Genomic DNA, 20,601 nt, shown 5'->3' on the forward strand with positions numbered 1-20,601 from the left:
TAACAGATAACTTCAAGAGAACTGAGACTAATATAATGCCCAAAAGACAATAGTTTTTTTTTCTTGTATCCATTGGTGAGCACTGCAATTAGCTGACATAATTAATAATGACAAATTAAAATAAAAACCAACAACACTGTTTGAAACTCAGTTCCTGCGCCAGAATCCAACAAACCAGAAAGTAAACCAAAATAAAGTTAGATGCCACCAAACCAAAGCTAAGGTGCTCTCTGGTTTCCTGAGAAGTTATGAGAGGGGTACATGGGACAGAGAATCTAAGAAGGAGGAGGAGCAAGAAGGGGAGGGAACGCAGATGTGGAGTGAGAGAGCTAGCAAGCACATTTCTGGGCAGGGTAGTTTCACTTGGCCTGAGAAAATTTTTGCTACCTTAGTCTTTATGCCTAAATCAATCAAATAAAAAAAGAATGATAACAACAACAAAATAAAAGAAAACACCAGAAATTAGGCATGTCTATAATCTCAGCACTTCAGGAGGTTAGGGCAAAAGAACTATGAGTTTAAGGTTAGCCTGCTCTACGTAATAAGATCTTGTCTCCACAAAATAAATAATAATAAAATAAGCTGACATAACCTCATACAAATCAGTCAGTTTGCCATTGTTGTGTCCCTCCCTTCTTGCCTTACAAAGCAATCTGATTTTGTTCTTTGTTTCTACTGTCATTCAGTTCTTCAGTTTTCATAAAGCTGACATCCTCTAATTTATGAGCTAAGCTTTTGCTTGATTCTAGAAGCGTAAAGAAAATTAAAATGTTTCAACAAAAACCTGTTGTAATTTTGTCTTCTTGCCCACTATAGAGCACACATTCCCTGACTGAGAAATCCAAAGTTCCACTTAGTCACTGCCACCAGGATCTATTGTTAAGTCACAGTTCTCTAATCAGGTCCAAATGTTTTACCTCCTGGTCATTTGAGTTATAAAATGTGTAAATATGTACACCGTATGTCTCTACCCACATGCTACATGCAAAATGATAAGCAGAGCTAGAATACCTGTATTAAAATTTCCTATTTAGAAAAGGGAGGCATGTAAGACACAGTAAATACTCAGCAATCATAGTGCTCCTACACCACTCCTGACACACACGGAAGAGGCCTTTTCCTGGCGTGTGATGGTTAATTTTGACCATCAACTTGGCAGGCTTTACAATCACCCAGGAGACAAACTTATGGGTGTACCTGTGAAGGTATTTCCAGGGAGATGTAATCAAGGTGGGAAAACTTACTAGAATGCATGCAGTACCATCTCACGGGCTTTGGTCCTAGACTAATCCAGATGGAGAAATTGAGTCTAATGGCAACATGCATCTCTCTGTGTAATTGTTGTTTTTATTTCTTCAGAAAAGGGGATGATATGACAGACATTCCCAAGTCTTTCTAGCTCTCTATAAACTCTCAATGGCTGGTTCAGCTCAGCTGTTCTGGCCCAAACTCTCCAAGCTGACTGACTCAATCTGGCTTCTCTTGTATTCTGACTGAATTGCTCTGCCTGGCCTCAAACTAATTCTGGCAATACGTTCTAGTCTTCTGGCTTCTTCTCATTCTCTGGCTCATTCTGTCTTCACCTGTGCCTAGCTTGCTCTCTCTTCAACATATCTCTGTAAAACTGTCCTGGTAAGAAACTCTAGGTTAAAAACTCTTTTCTCTGCCTGACCTGCTCTGAAGCAGCCTCTCTTTCCTGTTCTGTTTTCATCAGAGTTGAGCATATCATATCTGTGACTCATTCTGTTAAATCTTTCTCTGACTTGTCACTTTGCCCCTCAATTAGATATCACTTTCAAACATGGCTGCTTCCTTCTATAAGCTAACTTTACCTTCATTGTTTGGGATTACAGGTGTGAACTAAGGGTGTGTCTGTATTCCATCAGATCATATGCACTTAGAAGGTTTTTGGATGCAGTCCCTTGCCAAGCACCCAGAGCAGCCATGTTGCTGGATTAAAATTCCTCTACATCTCTCTGCTTCCTGACTGTGGAACAATGTGACCAGCTGCTGCACATTCCTGTCACAAAAGCAGAGCTGTTCTCACCACTGACATGAGGGACTGTTCCTGCAAGCGTTGAGTTGAAATGCACTCTTACTTCCTTAAGTTGTTTTTTTTTTTTTTTTTTTGCCAGTAATTTTATCACAGCAATGAGAGAAGCAGTACAGTGATTTGCAATGGAGTGAGGCTGCTTTATAGTAAACATGGCCATTCGGGTCTTAGGTATTCAAAGGAAGGATGTGGGTAAGTTCGGAGCTTTAGGCTAGAGAAGTTCTAGAATGCTGCGCACAGAGCTAAATGGCTCATGCTGGTAGGAGTCTGAGAAGTCAGAATGCTAAGAGAAATGTGAACAGTAGAGGCCTGGTGTGTTAGGTTTCAGAGGAGAGCAAGGTTTGGCCAAGAACTGAGCTAAAGACCATTTGTATTACATCTGGAAAGAATCTGCCACCATACTACCCACATCCTAAGAAACTGAGACTAAATAAGAAATAAATGGACTCATTTGTTTAGAGGATGAACTTTAAAGACAGGATAACATTCAGGCTGCAGCACAGTCATTGCTTACTGCTCTCATCTAGATCTACTGCGTGTGTGAGAGACGGAACTGAACAAAGCGATATGAAAACTGTGAAGCTTGGTGAGTGTAAGCCAGGGTAAAGCTGAAAATAAGGCAGGTGTGGAGAAAACAGCCGAAATAGTGAATGAGTCCACACCTTTAAAGAGAAATCTAGCCAGTTACATTGGGATATAAGAAAGGTCCTCAGGGCAAGATCCCATCCACCAAAGGATCCAACCTGTGAAAACAGACTCACTTGAGAGAACCTAAATTGGAAATGACTCTGAAGGGATTCTCTGCTCAAATTCTTTTCTTTGTTGATGAAAGATGCCATTTCTAGTTCTAGATTTGAAAAATACTTTCCCATGCAGACGGAACACTGACAAACAAGGTAAGGATTGTGTTCTTAGGAGCTTAAAGCTTTTTGGTGAGAGCAAATAAAATACTTTCAAATGTGGCAAATGGTAACACAAGATTAGAAAGCATGTCTATGTAAGGGACAGAATCACACTTTAAATTATGGTACAGTGGCATCCTTGTGAAATTCTCAAAAGAAGACTGCTTTCTCCAAGAGAGAAACTATCCAAGCAAAGAAAAATCAAATAGAACGAAATTAAGTGCGTCTGAGCGCAAGCCGTATCACTGAGGGTCTCGGAGTGTCACAGTGAGAAATTTCTGCTGTGTTCTGGTTGCAGTAGAGTAACTGGGAGGTGGTCTTTGAAGGAATGTTAGCTCTGATATTGAAAAATGAAAACGATTACATTGGTTGCTCTCTGGAGAATGACAATACTGATGCCAGAGTGGAAGCGATTTAAGTTATTGGAATTAGATTTGTTAGCTGCATCTATTTGAAGCAATGAGAGTTCTCATAATCTTCCCAACTCATGAGAAGGTCCTACCTCTATATTAATCTACACACACACACACACACACACACACACACACACACACACACACACACGCTGCCTCCGTGATGGGCTGTTCCTTTAAACTGCGGACACTTAATAACTATAACATAATCATATACCTTTTTCCTTTTGGGGGCTTCACTCCCATTTAAGATTGTCAGGTAAAACAAAGTTAAATCTTTATTTCAGATAACCAAGTTTTCAACGTGTCTCAGGATGAAAGATAGATACCAATAAGTTATTGGTTCTTCAAAATTAAACCAATTGGCCTAACTCACTGTATTTAACTCTGTTCCCACACCATGAACCCCAGAAAGGCGGGGAAACCCCTTTTTCCAATGTTCGAGTTTGTGAATCTATCGCTGGGCAGAAGCCCCTTCTGAAGAAAGGAGTAAAGCATTAAAGGAACAGCCGGCCGCTGAAATAATGTCTCCTCCAATTAAATTATGCCGTCTGAGCACCAAAGCCTCGGAGGCACGAGAACCGTATCACCCCGCCTGGGGGGGACCGAATTCCCTAAGCTTAGAACCGGCTTAGCCTGCGGCCCCGCGTTCTGCAGTCGCGTGCGGCGCGCCCTCGGTGACGTCATCATGCGCGCGCCTAGGGCTTCTCTAGGCTGTGGTTGTGCCGACGCTTTCGCTTCTAGCGCTGCGGAGCGGAGCTTCGTCCGAGGTGGTGCTTGCCGGGCGGGAGGGAGGCCGGCGGCGGCCACACAGGCTTTCTGTCTCTGTCACTGCTCGCTGGCAGCAGGCCTGGCCGCTCCCACGCGGAGCGAGCTTCTCCTCAGGGCCATGTCCAGGCCGAGCAGCGTCTCGCCGCGACCGCCGGCTCCTGGCGGCGGCGGCGGCGGCGGCGGCCCCGCTTCGTGCGGTCCTGGAGGCGGTGGCCGGGCCAAGGGGCTCAAAGACATTCGCATCGACGAGGAGGTGAAGATTGCCGTCAACATCGCTCTGGAGCGCTTCCGATATGGTGACCAGCGAGGTGAGGCTCCTGACTCGGGGACCTTGCTGGCTGACACCCATCCCTCCCCGGGCCCTTCCCCGAGCCGGGCAGAGGAACCCCCGAGCTGGGCCGTGGAGGTGAAACCCGCGCCTGTCGCGTGACTGTTAGTGGTGGAGTGAGACGCCTTGTGTGGGTCGGTGGGGTTATGGAGCAATTGGCGGGCGTCAGAGAGTGGAAAGGTGAGGTTGCTCCCTGGTGGGAAATTTTTTCTTCTTGCAGGTACTTTTCTGTAACCCTAAGCTGCTAAGTCAATATTATTTTGAGGGGGAGTTGGAAAGCCCCTACCATTATTATCATTATTATTGAAAAGAAGGTATAACCTTACTTTAAGCTGAAAAAAAAAAAATCCAGGGGAGCGTAAGGAAATGGAAAAGATACGTAAAAAACACCGGCAGTATAGTATATTGGGCTTTATTGAAATCCTAGACGCAGCTAATCGAACATAAATTAAAATTGTTTTGGCGTTGTAAGTGGATTTCACACAGGTGAGAGAGCTATTTGCTGCGGACCTCATAATACACTGCTGAGCTTATCCGTAGTGTCTTCGTAACGTATTAAATGCTCATTCAAATTTGCTGGCTTAACTAATAGGAGACCCTTTGCTGACGAGGCTTATGGCCCGAAACGGTTTTGAACATATATTTGACAGAAGCAAAGCCTTGACAAAATGTCACAACAAATCCAGTCTGAAATACTGACTAGGAGCTCGATACAGTTTTGAGAACAGAAACATAGGATTTTCAGCTTGAGAATTCATAATACTTGAGCATACGTCATTACTGAAGGAAATACACTTTTTGGTGAGGAAGACAGTAGTAAGTTAAATTAGTAAAATGAGACCCATAGATATTATATTAATTCAAGATTTCAATTCAGGTGAGTATTTTTTTTTTTTTTTTTTTTTTTTTTTTTGGTGAATTTCAGAGTCCTTTGTCGTATTTAAGTTTTATATGTAGCTTAAAAATTAATATCAATATTCTGGGCTGAATAGATGGCTCAGTATAGAGCACCGATGGCTCTTGCAAAAGACACAGGTTTGATTCCCAGCACCCCATGGTAGCTCAAAACCATCCTTAACCCAGCTCCAGGGGATCTGATGCCTCTTCTGACCTCTAAGCACTGCATGCACGAGTGCGTGCATGCATACACACACGCACACACACGCACACACACTTGAGCACACATGCACTATGTGATTAAAAATATTAAAAGTTAATATCAAAATTATATTAGATATGAGTTACTGAATTAATACACTTTTCACTTAAAGTGTATAATTTGCTTATATACTTACATGTATTTTCCACCTATAACTGTCTATAAGTGTAACCTTTTTCCCTACATAGAAATGGAATTTCCTTCTTCTTTGACCAGTACGGAAAGAGCCTTTATTCACCGACTGAGTCAGTCTCTTGGTTTAGTTTCTAAAAGTAAAGGGTAAGTTTACAGCTTTTCTTATATTTACAGAATTGTCTTCTAAAAGGGATAAATGTGCCTTTAAATCATTATTTCTCCACATTCTTAATTATAGTATGTGTAGATATATTTAGGAATGTGCCAAGATCAGCTTTTCTTCCTCCAATGCACCTTACCTCCAGGTGCAGAAAGCATCTGTTGTGTAAGCGTGACAACCTGAATTCCATCCTCAGAATGCACCTTGAGAAAGGAAAGAGAAGTCAAGCTGACTGAGGTTAAAATAATGACAACTATGTACTCCCATGGTGAAATGGGAGCAGGGGACTGCAAACGTTTGCACAATGGTAGAAATTACAAGCTAGATCCAGTTGTAAGAAACGGACTCCTAATAGTTGCCCAATGACCTCCATCTGAACCCTTGAATTTATACATACTCATAAAATAAGTTTAAACATTAAAAAAAAAAAAAAAAAAAAAAACACCTGGCATGATGTAGCACGCCTGTAATCCCAGCACTCAGGCAGGCAGAGGCAGGTGGACATCTCTGAGTTCAAGCCCAGCCTGGTCTACAAAGCCAAGGCTACATAGAGAAGCCCTGTCTTGAAAAATGAAAAGAAAAAAAAAAAAAAAGATTATAGCTTCCATTATTCATGTTAGGTTATCATTAGGCTATTAAATGACAGATAATTTTCAATGGTGGTTTAAACCAGAACCTGCTTAATTTGAATTATTTTACATACAGATGCAGTCTTTGTTAGAGGAGTTTCAGTTTGACCCTTCAGTTCAGTGGTCGGCTTCAGCAAAGAGTCATATGTCTTACTCAGTTTTGTAATAACAGCCACTACTATAGGGATCTGGTGTATATTTATGAATTATGAATAATTTCAGAGGAAAACAATTAGCTAAAGGTGAAGTGTAACAAAGCTTCCCAAGAAATTAAAGGGTCTTGATTTCACAGGCATGCTAGAGATATTTTTATTAACCAGAGAACTAAAATGATGTACTTTTAATCATATAGTTAATTAATTGAACGATTATTACCGAATGAACACTAGCCTCCAGATTCTTTCTTATTTCATTTCAACATTATTTCCACCCTCTGTAGTTAAAATTTTATGAGATGAACAGTATAGGAGAATTAGTAGGTGCCCGTTTAGTAACTGAAGGTTAGATGTTGCAGAACAACACAGGGGAAAAGAACCTACTAGAAAGAACACCTTTAGAATGTAGTGATTCCAGTTCACTGTAGAAGTAAACATTTTTAGAGCAGGTTATATCTTTTTTTTTTTTTTTCCCAGAATCTTAGGTAGCCCAGGATGGCCTTGAAGCCCATGACTGTCAGGCTTTCACCTTATGTGCAGATATGTGTCACCACACCCAGCGTTTAGACCGTTCTTTATCTCATCATGTAGGGTGTCACTAAGCACTCAGAGAGTAGATGCTGGTATTGAAAACTTACCATCCATTCTGATATTTGCAGAATTGTAAGTGTTAATAAAGTAAGAGCATCACCTAGAAGACTTAGAGCTGAAGCTACAGTTTAGCCCTGAGGTTAATGCTCTTCCTTTTTTCTTTTTACAACTATGCAAGTAAGGACACAAACATGCTCACACATGCCATGGTACATGTGTGTAGTTGTCAGATGACGGTTCTCTCCATCTGTCATGTAGATTCACAGGATTCATCATGTGGATGCACTCAGGTTGTCAGGGCTGGCAGCAAGTCTGGCCCCAGTTTAATGTTCTAGTGGAAAAGATGTTGACAAAATGTAAATGTAATGAAATCTGGAAAATTAGAAAAATAATGTTGTTTTCACCAATTTGTGAGAGCTACATTAGCAATTGAAAATGCTGCATGGAATATTTTGGGTAACTATGAAATGATTTTTTTTATTATAATAGCTTTCATTTATTTAAAGCCTGCTTTGTGATGGATGCTATAACTCATATCTAACTTCTTTATCATATGAATACCTACTTTAAAGTAGGCATTATCTTGGGCTTAGAGGTATTCATAATTTACTTAGGTTCTTACAACTAACAAACAGTAAAGCTGAAATTTCCACCAAAACCACAAGTCTGTGTGCTTTTTAGAGCTGAGTTCTTAACCTGTACAACTTGGTCAAATTTAGACATATATTATTAAACATCTCAGAACACATTTTGGGGCTTCTTGTGGGTATATTTTACCGGGGACTCTTGGCTTTATGACTTGCAGAAGTCATAAAAGATGGTCAGTCCTGTGCTAGTGCAACAGACAGCTAGCCAGGAGCCTAAGCTGAGGAGTATAGTCATAAGCTTTGGGAAGAATCTTTACGTTACAAAGTATGTGCTTGAAGTAATTTTTGGCGATGCTGTTGTAACACAGTTTTGGTTCAGCTACTAAAAATGGCTCTTTTAACAGGCACTCCTGGGATGTGACGTAACACATTCCCAAAGCAGCCCATGGGACGAGCTACCATGAGTGGTCAGCCATCACCTTTTCAGTGTGTTGAGGTTCTTTGGTTCAGACTGCCCCCATCTTTATATCCTTCCCAGTATATATAAACTGCTGATGTTTCACCTACCATGAAGTCTACTAAATTCTACTTTTAACATTTATAGATAGATGAGGCTTTTTTCTTTCGTTATTGATTTAAAATTAGGTTTGTTGCATTTTGATGTTTTAATTGAAGACAATCATGTGATTGCTTAATTTTAATTTTCTTTATTTTTTTGAGGGACTTTTAATATCTCAAAGAATTGTTTCTCATTGTTTCACTTGAGACTTCTTTTCTTAGTAGGTGTACGTCATACGTGAACAAGCTGACTATATATAGTAAATAAATGATTTCTATTAATATTCAGAAAGGGAGCAAATAGATACCTAACTGTGAAGAAGAAAGATGGATCAGAAACAGCTCATGCAATGATGACCTGCAATTTGACTCATAATACAAAACATGCTGTTAGGAGTCTAATTCAGAGATTTCCTGTCACCAATAAAGAACGGACTGAACTTCTTCCTAAAACAGAAAGAGGAAATGTGTTTGCAGTTGAAGCTGGTATGTATTTTCCTGGGAGCTTCCTTATTTACCCTATAATTTGGTGATCATTTTTTTCCTGCTTTAAATTTATTTTTTAGAGTTAATACGGTACAAGTTTCTTTTCAGTTTTAATAATGTATTCGAGATGTTGCATATACTTACTTTGTGTGTCTGTGTGGGAATTGTAGTCAGTTCTCTCCCTCATTTGGTTCCAAGCTCAGTAGCCTGCGTGCTACTCACTGGGTCGCAGAAAAGGTTTTAACCAGTTCCTTATTTCTCCACAAATCCTTATTTCGCATACTTTTTAAAAGGCAGTAATTGCATCACTTATGCGTCTAGTTTCGATTTTAGGTTCTAACTGCTATCTTTGCCTGTGGTGAGTGGACTTAGATGTAATTTTTTGGTGATAAAACAAGAAAGGTGTTAAAATTAAACAGCTTTGAAATGGCTCAAGGGTTGACTGTTATTTGGCATCTGGTTTACGTTGTTGTTGTTTTTGTAAGCTGGGAATTGTATTTTGATGGACAATTAAAAATTTTAACAATGTCATAAAAAATAATGATGAAATTTTTGCAATAAAATAAAGCATTAAGGCATATCATGCAATTGAACCAAGGTTTTTAAGGGTTCTAGCAATAGCTGCTCTTCACTGAATGGTTACTATGTCCTTGGTGATACCCTCACTCCTAACCTCACAGTAGTGACCCTGCAGTGAAAACAATGTGAGCAGTGAAGAAGCTGGCGCTCGTGAACTGTTGGCCTGGGGTTACTCAGCTGTCTAGTAAACCCTGCTGAGACGTGATTTCGCTATGTCATTAGCGTGATGTCCTGATGAGTAAGACTTTAAACTGTGGCGTAGCTTCTGCTCGGGGATGGAGAAGAATCTTCAGTATGTCAAATTACTCAAAGACAGTTGACATATGAGTTATAAAAGGAAGTCATGATTTTATTCAGGAAAATAGTTTTTAAGGTGAGAAAATGACCTAATTGCCTGGTTAGGAGTTTGCATCATCATTGTCTATGGCTCATAGGACATCCGTGGTCCTAGATATCTTTAAAGTTTTGGCTGTTTTGCCATGTGGGACTCCTGGGTGCTATACAGGCACTCTACCATTGAGCCATGACCTGAGCCCTAAAGAAAGTATTTTAAGTGTGGACACACAAAAATAGTTTAGGCTGTTTGGAGAATACCATCTTTATTATCCCTGCTTCGTTGTATGTGGATATTGGCTGAAATGTTCTCTTGGAAAAATTCATTAAGTATTAGTACTTTGCACCTACAAATATTATTAATCATTTAATGTACATGTGTCATTTTAAACATGTAGAATATATTACTTTTTGTAATGCTACATTATCTGTAACAGATTTTATAAGGCACATTATTTCTTGGCTAAAATTTTAATTTTTTGAAGTTGCTTATAGTAGCTTATGGTAAACCTGAAAGTAATTTATAAGTTTAAAATTTGTTTGTTTTAATGATTACAGGATAATTTATTTTATTGGCTTTTATAGGTTATGTATTGAAAACACTTTTGAAAAAGGCTTGTTGTAATTGGTGCTGAAGCTTGTGGCCTGTAAAATGACACATATAGGAAGGTGTAGATAAGGCACTGGGTAGAGAAGAAACATTCAAAAGCAGCACATGAAATTATGTAGCTTCATTTCCAAGGTGTCACTTCATGTTGGTCATAAGCTTCCCTTCTGTTTACTCACTTTTGAAGAAAACCGAGAAATGAGCAAGACAAGTGGGCGACTCAACAATGGCATACCTCAAGTTCCTGTGAAGAGGGGAGAATCGGAATTTGACTCATTCAGGCAGTCTCTACCAGTTTTTGAGAAACAAGAAGAGATTGTTAAAATAATTAAGGAAAATAAGGTGGTTTTGATTGTAGGAGAAACTGGATCTGGAAAGACCACACAGGTTTGTTTTCTCTTTGTTATTAATAGAAGAAAGTACAGTTTATTCCATTTTCTAGTTTTATGTCAAATTTATACTGTTTAAAAACAAACCTCTGGTTATTTTACTAGTATTTCATACACAAATTATTACTGAATGCATATAGAGAATCTATAGGAAGGTAATCTTTCAAATTATTAGTTTTTATTTATTTATTTTTAGATAGGGTTTCTCTGTCCTGTCTCTGTCCTCTGTTCTGGCTGTCCTGGAGCTTGCTATGTAGAACAGACTGGCTTGGAACTCAGGGAGATCCTCTGTCTCTGCCTCTCCAGTGCTGGGGTTAAAGGAGTGTGCCACCACACAAAACTAGTGACTTGGTCTGTATGAAAACATAAGTTCTGTAATTTGTTATTTTGGAAGGAGACTGGTCCTCGAGTTCAAATTCCTGTTATATTATCTATTAGATGTCAAGTCTTCACGTAGCTTTGTAACCATGGTGAGCCTGTTTTCATTTATAACACAGGACTGATAATTAGTTCATTATAGGGTGAGGGTTAGAGATAAGCTCTACAAAATGCCTCATATAATACTAACTAGCTCCTAGTGGGAAGGTTTTCTTTAATGCAAGATACTATTAAATTTTTTCCTGATGTTTCTGTTCTGTGAACCACAAAGCTAGACAGAACTTAAAGAAGTCTATTGGCTGTTTCAGGAAGTAAAGTAAATTTTCAGTATTTTTTTTTCTTCTTATTCATGTTTATAATGTAAATATCATACAGGCTATTATATATAAAGTGAACGATTTTTTTTGTTTGAGGATATCATACACGCATATAATGTACCTTTCCCTCCGCTCCAGTTTCTTTCCTATCCCTTGCCATTGATTTGTTCCCAATGTCATGTACTCTTAAAGAGCCCACTCAGTTCTTAGTGTGCCTCTCAGGGGCCGCATCCCTGAGGAAAACTGACTTCCCTTCACCAACAGCCCTCAGGTGCTGACAGCTCCTCAGCTGGTGGTGGGACTTCGTGAGCTTCTCTCTTGTACATGATGGGATTTGACTGGCTGGATCTTGTGCAGATCCTGTGCAAGCAGACACAGCTACTGGGAGTCCATGTGTACGGTGGCGTGTCTGACATATTCTGTGGACATCTGCCTGTGACTCTTACAGTCTTTCTATTCTGTGCCTTGGGAAAAGGGATGTGACGTTCTTTCCCATGTAGAGTTGAGCACGCCATACTCTCTGCACATTGGCCAGCTCTGGAATAATCATTCTCTTACTGTGTAAAGATGCTTCTCTTAGACAGATTAGAGATATTCTGGTCTATGGGTATAGAAATAAGAACAGGGGTAATTTATCACTCTAGCAATTTAACAGGGTAATAGTGTTTGGAATTATCCCCCAACTTCAGGGTTTTGGCCCAGTTAACAGTATCATGCATGTGTTCTTTCTTTAGCAGGCTTTAAATGCAGTCAGAAATTGGTGGTTTACTCCCATAACATTCTAGTTGTTCTAGTGGGCATATCTTGGTAGACCATTAGCTATTATAGCTCACAGGGCTCACATCTGGGTAAGGCTGTTGATTATTTCTCTTCCCTAGAAACATGCATAGCACCTTTAGCACTCTAACTAGTCTATAGAGAGCTTCCAGGTCAGTACCAGCTTAATTTTTCCATATCCTGTGCCTCAAGTATTTGGTGTCATCAGTGATAGGGTCTTACCAAGTTCTGGAGGGTAACCAAGAACAGTGGAAATAGTCTGTAATAGTTGGGTGGATCTATGGGACCCCAATAACCAACAGTTCAAAAAGATGTAGCCCTACTATTCTTTTTCATAGCCCACTGTGTGTGGGAGAAGCATTGTTCCTCATTATAGGGCAGCTCCATTTAAACTCCTTTTATACAATGTGTATGTGTATTAGGAAGCTTCTGCAGTAGTCGGTTTTCATGTGCCATTTTTAGAGGTCTTTCGTGTTATTTCTTTCCATACTCCCTCCTCTGTCTTGCTCTCTGCTCCCCTACAACAGTTGACCCTTCCTATTCCACTATTCCCCTTTCCCCTGCGTTCTGCCTCCTTCCCCGTGAGACTCCCCACCCCTGTTGCCCTTGTTTCCTGCCTTCTGATGGTACTCCAGTTCCTACTCTAGTTATCATGCATGTGTGAGAGAGAATTTGCAGCACTTGTCTCCCTGGGTCTGGGCTATCTCAGGATGATTATGCACCACATGTATATAGTGGCCAAAGGAAGGAGTCAGATCCTTAGGGATGGAGTTAGGGATGGATGTGAGCTGCCATGTGGGGAATTGCAGCAAATGCTCTTTAACTACCGAGCCATCCCCTTAGTCCCAATAAGACTTTATTTTAAATATTTATGACCCTCCTGAATTTTATTATGGAAATGTATAATTCTAGGATTATAGGGTGTTTTTGTTTTCTTGGTGATTTTGACTATTAAAAAATCACAGTGGGACATTGTCTTTATAAGATAATTTGGGGGAAGCTAACTTCTATGGTAACGATCATTACTATCCAGAATTACATTTCTCAGGATAGTCTAGTCATTTTTGATTTTCAGTAGTATTTTAAAGTCTTTTTTATGTTGAATATTTCTTGTTAGATTTTATTTAAAATATTTAGGTTTAGTTTTCCTTGTGAACAAAATCTCTTTAAAATTACACATTCTCATTGATTATTGGCAATTATATGAGACTTATTGACTTGAAGATTGTTTAATGTTTTGACATGTTATATACTTTGAAATTTGATTTTCATTTGATTTCTTTTGATATTCTGGGTATGCAAAACGAATGCTATTTCACAGTGTTCTAAAACTTTTGTTTTAGATTCCTCAGTTCCTGTTAGATGATTGCTTTAAAAATGGCATCCCCTGCCGAATATTTTGTACTCAACCAAGACGATTAGCAGCTATAGCTGTGGCTGAAAGAGTGGCTGCGGAGAGAAGGGAAAGAATTGGTCAGACAATTGGTTATCAGATCCGCTTAGAAAGCAGGTAAAGGCAGCCTTCCTCCCCCTTAGCATGCTAAAGCCGGGTAAAGGTATATTCGCTAAAGACAGAGGGTTAAACGGTCATGCTACATGGAAGGGGAAAGTCCCACCCTAGACAAAGAACACAGGCAAAGAATGATTGTGAGACGGAGAAGTAAGTGGTCAGCTCTAAACCGTGAACACATGAACTACAAAACTGGACTTAGCAGGTCATATTTTAGCTATTTATGCACATAAATGTAACAATAAAGAAAAGGATGTCATTTATGAATGTGGGGAAACATGGGATGGGCTGGTTGGAGGGAGGATAGGGAGGGAGAAATAATTATATTTTATGTAAAAATATAAAATTCCCCAAACCAAAGAATTAAATGATAATTTTACTATCAGTAGTAAATCTATATTCTGATACTGTTAGCATATCTAAACTTAGTGAGGTTTGAACAGCTGAGACATGGGTGTAAATCCTATTTGTGTCATGATCAAGTTAAGCCATTTTACCTTGCTGAGCCTTTGTTTTGTAGACCATTGATAAATACGAGTTTAGCGAGGAACTCAGTGGTAGTGATTTAGTGTTCATGAGAGTGGGTGCCTTATCCACAGTGCGTAGAATCAAGTTTATCAGACTTCAGAACTTTTGGGTTTGGATCTTACTATAAACTTGACTGCTTGAGCTTCTGGAGTGTCTGAAGTCTGGAGCAAGGCACTTGGGAGTTTAGATTACAACTAGGCTGCTTAGCCTTCTGTAGAGCTAGTAATGCGTTCTTGACAAGTGTTAGCACATCTTGGTTTGTGGCAATGAAATTTTTTTCTACTTGTACTGTAATTTTTTTAACTAAACTAAAAATTTTAACTTTTTTTAATACACTGAAGTTCTTTAACAAAGTATGTAACTTATATAATTAAGAGCTATTTTTGATGAAAATTTTGATTGTCAGACATTATATATGTATTTCACATAACTTTTTAACAAGCTACATATAGTAATACATTAATACTATTTATAATATACATATTATATTCATATTTGTTAAAGTATGTATGCAAAGAACATTAAAGTAGTTGTACTTTAATGATGTAAAAGATATGTAATTACGTACTTCACTTGATTTTTAAAAAGGGTTTCTCCAAAGACACTTCTGACCTTCTGCACTAATGGGGTATTGCTTCGTACACTGATGGCAGGAGATAGCACGTTGTCAACTGTGACCCATGTTATTGTGGTAAGACTATTGTGGAGTTTGCTATGTGTTACTGAGACAGCTTAATATTTAATTATGTAAGGATATTTTTAAAATAGGGAAAAATAAAAATGAATTATTAGTTTTAGTAGGTTCTGTTCAAGGTAATTTGGTGGTGTTATTATTAGAAATATATTACATAAAGGTGCTGTTACCATTGGATGTCATGGGAGAAATAAACAAATAGCAAGTTTTTGAAAGTACAGTTTTATCTGTGAACATGATGCATGTAGTTTAGAATTTTCTAGAAATGGCAAAAAAAATTTTTAGTCTCTGTACATAGCTTTATCATGTCACAGGCTTCCTGTGACATCACAGCTATATACTTTATAGTCATTTAACTTCATGGCTAAATTGTAGAATTAATTAACTATTTGTAAAGTAAGAACTACCCTCTTATTAAAGTATTCTAAACTTGACCAAGCATGGTGATGCGCGGCTTTAATTCTAGCACTCAGGGAGGCAGAGGCAGGTGAAGTGTTGTGAGTTTGAGGACAGCCTGGTCTACAAAGTGAATCCAGAATAGCCACGGGTACACAGAGAAACCCTGTCTCCAAAAACCAAAACCAAACAAACAAAAAAAAAGGACAGGACATTCTCCACAGATGAGTGGAGAGTGGGGACTGACTTTTCACACGAACTCTGGTACCCCATATTTGACCATGTCCCCTTGATGAGGAGGCCTGGTGGCACTCAGAGGAAGGATAGCAGGCTACCAAGAAGAGACTTGATACCCTATGAGCATATACAGGGGGAGGAAGTCCCCCTCAGTTACCGTCATAGGGGAGGGGAGTAAGGGGAAAATGGGAGGGAGTGAGGAATGGGAGGATAGAAGGAATGGGATAACAGTTGAGATGTAATATGAATGAATTAGTTAAAAAAAAAACCACCAACAAAAAATTTTCCTAAGCTCTTTTCTAGTTTGCATCAGAAAAAAAATAGATTATTGTATTAGCCTTTAAGTTAAGCAGGTTTTAGAAACCTTCCTAAGCAAAGGATTCACTTTATCCCGAGTGCTAACAGCTACAGGTTATGTTGGCTTGTTTCTTGCTGCTGAGACAGGATCTCGTTATATTGCTGAGGCCTCCAGCTTGCGGTCTTGCTCCAGCCTCTTCAGGAGCTGAGATTACAGGGGTATGCTACCATGTCTAGCCAGACATATGCTTAAATTGATTTTGTCTATATTAAGACTGCATTGAATAGACTGACATAATTTAGAATTTTAAATAGTTTTTGTAATTTTACATTCTGTGTGGAAAAGGACAGTACTTTGTCATCACAATAAGTTGTTAATGTATGATGATTTCTGAATTATACATAATGCAAAATGTTCTGTGGTATTGATTTCCTTATTAATTTGAACAATGTAAATCTAGCAAAGTGTTTCTGATACAGAAGAGTCCACTGTATTTTACCTGATCAGGGTTTCGTTTCTGTTTCTGTTCCTTGCAGGATGAAGTGCACGAAAGGGATCGATTCAGTGATTTTTTACTTACCAAGTTAAGAGATTTGTTGCAAAAGCATCCAACTTTGAAACTAATTCTTTCTAGTGCTGCCTTGGATGTGAATCTCTTCATAAGATATTTTGGAAGTTGCCCAGTGATATATAGTATGACTACCTTATATAACTTCTTTGAAACAAAAACTTTGCAGTGTGATTATGTTTTATTTCATTTTATTTTTTAAACAGAAACTGGGGATATTCTGAAGTAGAGATCATCTGTTCATATTTCCCATGAGTCAAGCTACGTAGTAGTCTGTCTCTACTTTGACCTCTCTTGCATCTGTAGCCCTCTGATGCTGTGTAGCAAATCTAATGATCTAACCTAAAAAGAAATGTGCTTCTTTTTGTCCTGTGTCTCTCTTCAAACACTGTTCTGCACGTTATGGCCCAGTCTCTTGGATGGAGCAGTCGTCTGGATTGTCCTTTTTATCCACTTGATGACCCCAGGCTCAGCACTGTCAAACTTCAGACTTACTCTTGGCTGGTAAAGTCTACTCCTCAGCACCGGCATTGCACTTCCTTTCCCTGTATACTTTACTGCTTGAGCCATTCCTCTTACTGCTTGCACATTTTGTCTTGTCAGCAGGGGGCCCAGCTACCTCTTTATATTGTTTCTCACCCTGACACTGTGGCAGTTTGAATTTAGGCTTTTTCACTTGTTGAATCCGCACTTGAATAATTTTATGCCCCCAAGGCATGTCAGTTTTATACAATAGATTTTCTCAGTACTATCCATCAACTCCAACAGGGTGGGGGTCGGGGGGCTTTCCACTCCTGACCTGTCCTGCAAGAGAAATCAGTTATTTCATTAGTACCTATAACTGGACTTGAGTTTTATGGGTAGAAGCTGTAGCCTTTTTCTCCTGGCTGCCTAGTTTGCCTTCTGGATGAGTCTCTGCTTCTCTTCTATCTGCTGCAGAACTGCACATCCTTTTTGCTTGCTTTTGGTTTTGTTTCCCTGTAGTTTTCAGCCATATTATGACTCTCTTGTATGTTTCCAAATCTCTTCCTCACTTGGTTTTCTTATCTGGGTACTTTGCCTTCACTGGGTAACAGGATGGCATTTTCTAGCCTGCTGTCATATTCAGAGGTCCCTTCATCATTATTTTATTAAGATTCACTGTACAAGTTTTTCTAAAGGATGCTTGATTTGCATTTTTGAATTGTTAGTAGCTGTTCAGTTAGCATTTTTATTTAAAATAACATTTTATTCATTTTGATTGTGTGTATCATGTGGAGCTTGTGGGAATTGGCTTTCTTCTAGCTAATGTGGATATCCATTTAGGAATTCTTAACAATATTATTTTGTCACTGATTTAATTGTTAAGCCCAATATTTTCATTTTAGGCAAACATATACATTCTTTATTATATCTCATGGTTAACATTTTTTTGTGTGTGTGTGAGAAATTTTCAGATTTCAGTTTGTTTGGGATCATTCCTTCTTGAGTCTTGTTTTACATTGTAGTGTTTTCTTACTTTCTCTCTGGAACTGTCTTTATTTACATGTACCTATCTAACACACACTCTCTCTCTCTCTCTCTATATATATATATATATATATGTATGTATGTATATATATTATACCTTTATTCTTTTAATCTCTCTTCTCTGTTCACTCTTATTTCCCTCTCTCTTCCTGTTCTTTTTTGCAACTCTACTAGCTATTATAGATATACATTTTGTTGCCTTTTGATACCTTCTGTTGTATACTGATGGTTGTTCTCCAGGGTTCTGGATGTAGAGATTTTATAGACATCATTTCTCTGTCCCATGCTAAATACTTAATATATAAATTATGGATTTTTTTTTTGTCTTGCATATCTGGGTGATACCTAAAGCCACCTAAATCTCAATCTTGTACATTCAACTGATAATATTAATAACATTTTCTTGGATGATTAGGCACATAAAATTGATACCTGTGCTTGAACATTTGTTTTGGCTTGTCATCTTTGATGAGTATGAAAGGAAACCTTAGTTCTCACTGGCCAACCTATTTCTCTGTATCTTTCCTTGTTACTTGAGAAACATCTTTCTTATTGGGCAAGCAGATTTAAAAAAATATTTTCATAACAATTGTAACTATGGTATTTTTTCATTTTACTTTCTGTTTCAATAATCCAACTAAGTTTTTAATTTTTTAAAAAAAAATATTCACTGTCATTATTCTTACTTAGCCTGTCTTGTTCTATTGCCTGAACTACTCCTATACATGTTGCGGCCTGGCATGGTTCTATTCTGGCTTTCAAAAATCCATTCTCCATTTTGTTGCTAGAGTGGTTCTTAATGAAGTCAAGTTCTGTTGATGTTGACCACTCTCTTACATGCTGAATCATCTTTATTCCAGGACAAAGATCCTTCATATGACTTCATTTATTTCTAAGGCTTTACCTTGTCTCTTATTCTCCTACTTTCCTTTTAGTTTCTTGAAAACAGCTTCATTTTTGGTTCCACCATAGTGACTTTGTGCATGTTGTATTTTCTTCACATACTGTTTACTTTCTGAAAAGCCCAGTTATTTCATCTCCTTGTTCCCCAGTGTTTCAGTAAAAGTCTTTTCTTGATGTGGTCACTTACCTCTATGGTATACTGTCATAATATCCTATACTTCTTTCTTGTAGGACTTTCTGGTCAGACTTTGCACAACTTTCTGTTTACATCTTTTTTCATGTTACTTGTCTTCCTTGCTTCATGAAAGTGGGAAGTACCACTGTTTGTACTAACCGTAGTATTGCCAGTTCCTAATATGATGCCAGGCTTATGGCAAGTAGGTAGTGAACAGTAGGGACACAAGCATGTGAGCACTTTCCTAGAATGTGAAGCCAGTTGTGTCTATAGAGCAAAGTTACAGCTAACAGGAAGTATCAGGAGAGTTGCTGAAGGTTTGAAACAGCTTGCATATATCACAATATGCTTCATTAAATGTGGGAATTCTTTATGGTTAATTATCTATAGGATGCAAATTGGCTATTTAAAAATTTCTATTTTTTTAGTACAAGGGAGACCATTTGAAGTAAAAGAAATGTTTCTGGAAGATATTTTAAGAACTACTGGATATACCAACAAAGAAATGTTAAAGTACAAAAAGGAAAAGCAACGAGGTAAGGTTTTTTAAATCAAAGAATTTACTATTGAAAATTATTTCTTATAATGCTGTAGTCTTAGCTTACAGAAGAACTAGTACACTTGAATATATTTTTCTTCTTGGATATAATTAGATAAAATGTGATAATATTGTCTTAATATTTTTGAAGGAAGATTTGTTTATTTTTACTAAATGTGCATGGTTTTTTTTGTTTGTTTTGTTTTTTTGCCTTCATGTATGTCTGTGCACCATACGTTTTGCCAGAAGAGATCATAGGATCCCTGAAATTGGAGTTGCAGGTAACCCTGAGCCACCATGTGGGTCCTTGAAATGGAACTCAGGGCCTTGAAGACTAGTCAATGTTTTTTACCACTGAGTCATCTAGTCTGTCCCTGGGATATACTTTTGCATTCTGGCTTATTTCTAGAAGTTATAATACATGGAAAGGAATTAAAGTGCCTGCTGGAATCGAGGAGATTGAGTGTGTCTGAATCTAGACTCTTAGTCAGTGTTTTAAGAAAGCAGTGAGATATGTGCTGGCTCCTTAAAGCTTACCTCATTAGGTGGAGTTAAGAAATAGATCGGAGGGAGTGGAAGGAGTGACTGATTGATGACAAAGGGCTTATTTTTCTTGAAAATGTCAAGTTTTCCAATGTTTAAAATTTGTTTTCTGATACCTGATCTCACTGTAGAACTCACACTGTCCAGGAACTTGGTCAGTTCTTTCCTTCTGCCTACTGAATGCTAGAATTGTAGTGTGCTCTCTGTTCCCAGCAGGATTTCTAGATATGGTGTTATTATAGAGCTGGTCTTCGTTTTCATTTTATCAGTGTTTGCCTTAAAACATGTTCAGAGTGTCATTCTGTGTTTCAGTGTATGACTAGAGTTTATATTCCCTGTTTCTTTTATAGTATACTGGTTGTAATTTTATTTCTTTGTTTACTGTATATGATCAT

The 20,601-nt window shown here is 38.4% G+C and overlaps 1 protein-coding gene across 1 annotated transcript in view; it reads left to right on the forward strand.

Moving 5' to 3' along the window:
- Positions 1 to 4,074: 4,074 nt before the first annotated feature.
- Ythdc2 (YTH N6-methyladenosine RNA binding protein C2) overlaps positions 4,075 to 20,601 on the forward strand; it is a 63,215-nt gene continuing 46,688 nt past the window's right edge. The window contains exons 1-8 of the mRNA XM_051163923.1: positions 4,075 to 4,447; positions 5,815 to 5,905; positions 8,731 to 8,927; positions 10,634 to 10,833; positions 13,651 to 13,817; positions 14,934 to 15,036; positions 16,507 to 16,663; positions 19,554 to 19,661. Coding sequence (XP_051019880.1) covers positions 4,258 to 4,447; positions 5,815 to 5,905; positions 8,731 to 8,927; positions 10,634 to 10,833; positions 13,651 to 13,817; positions 14,934 to 15,036; positions 16,507 to 16,663; positions 19,554 to 19,661 — 1,213 coding nt within the window. The 5' untranslated portion in view covers positions 4,075 to 4,257. The remainder of the gene's footprint in view (positions 4,448 to 5,814; positions 5,906 to 8,730; positions 8,928 to 10,633; positions 10,834 to 13,650; positions 13,818 to 14,933; positions 15,037 to 16,506; positions 16,664 to 19,553; positions 19,662 to 20,601) is intronic.

The sequence above is a fragment of the Acomys russatus genome, chromosome 20 (assembly GCF_903995435.1).
Source record: "Acomys russatus chromosome 20, mAcoRus1.1, whole genome shotgun sequence".
In the NCBI taxonomy this organism is placed as follows: domain Eukaryota; kingdom Metazoa; phylum Chordata; class Mammalia; order Rodentia; family Muridae; genus Acomys; species Acomys russatus.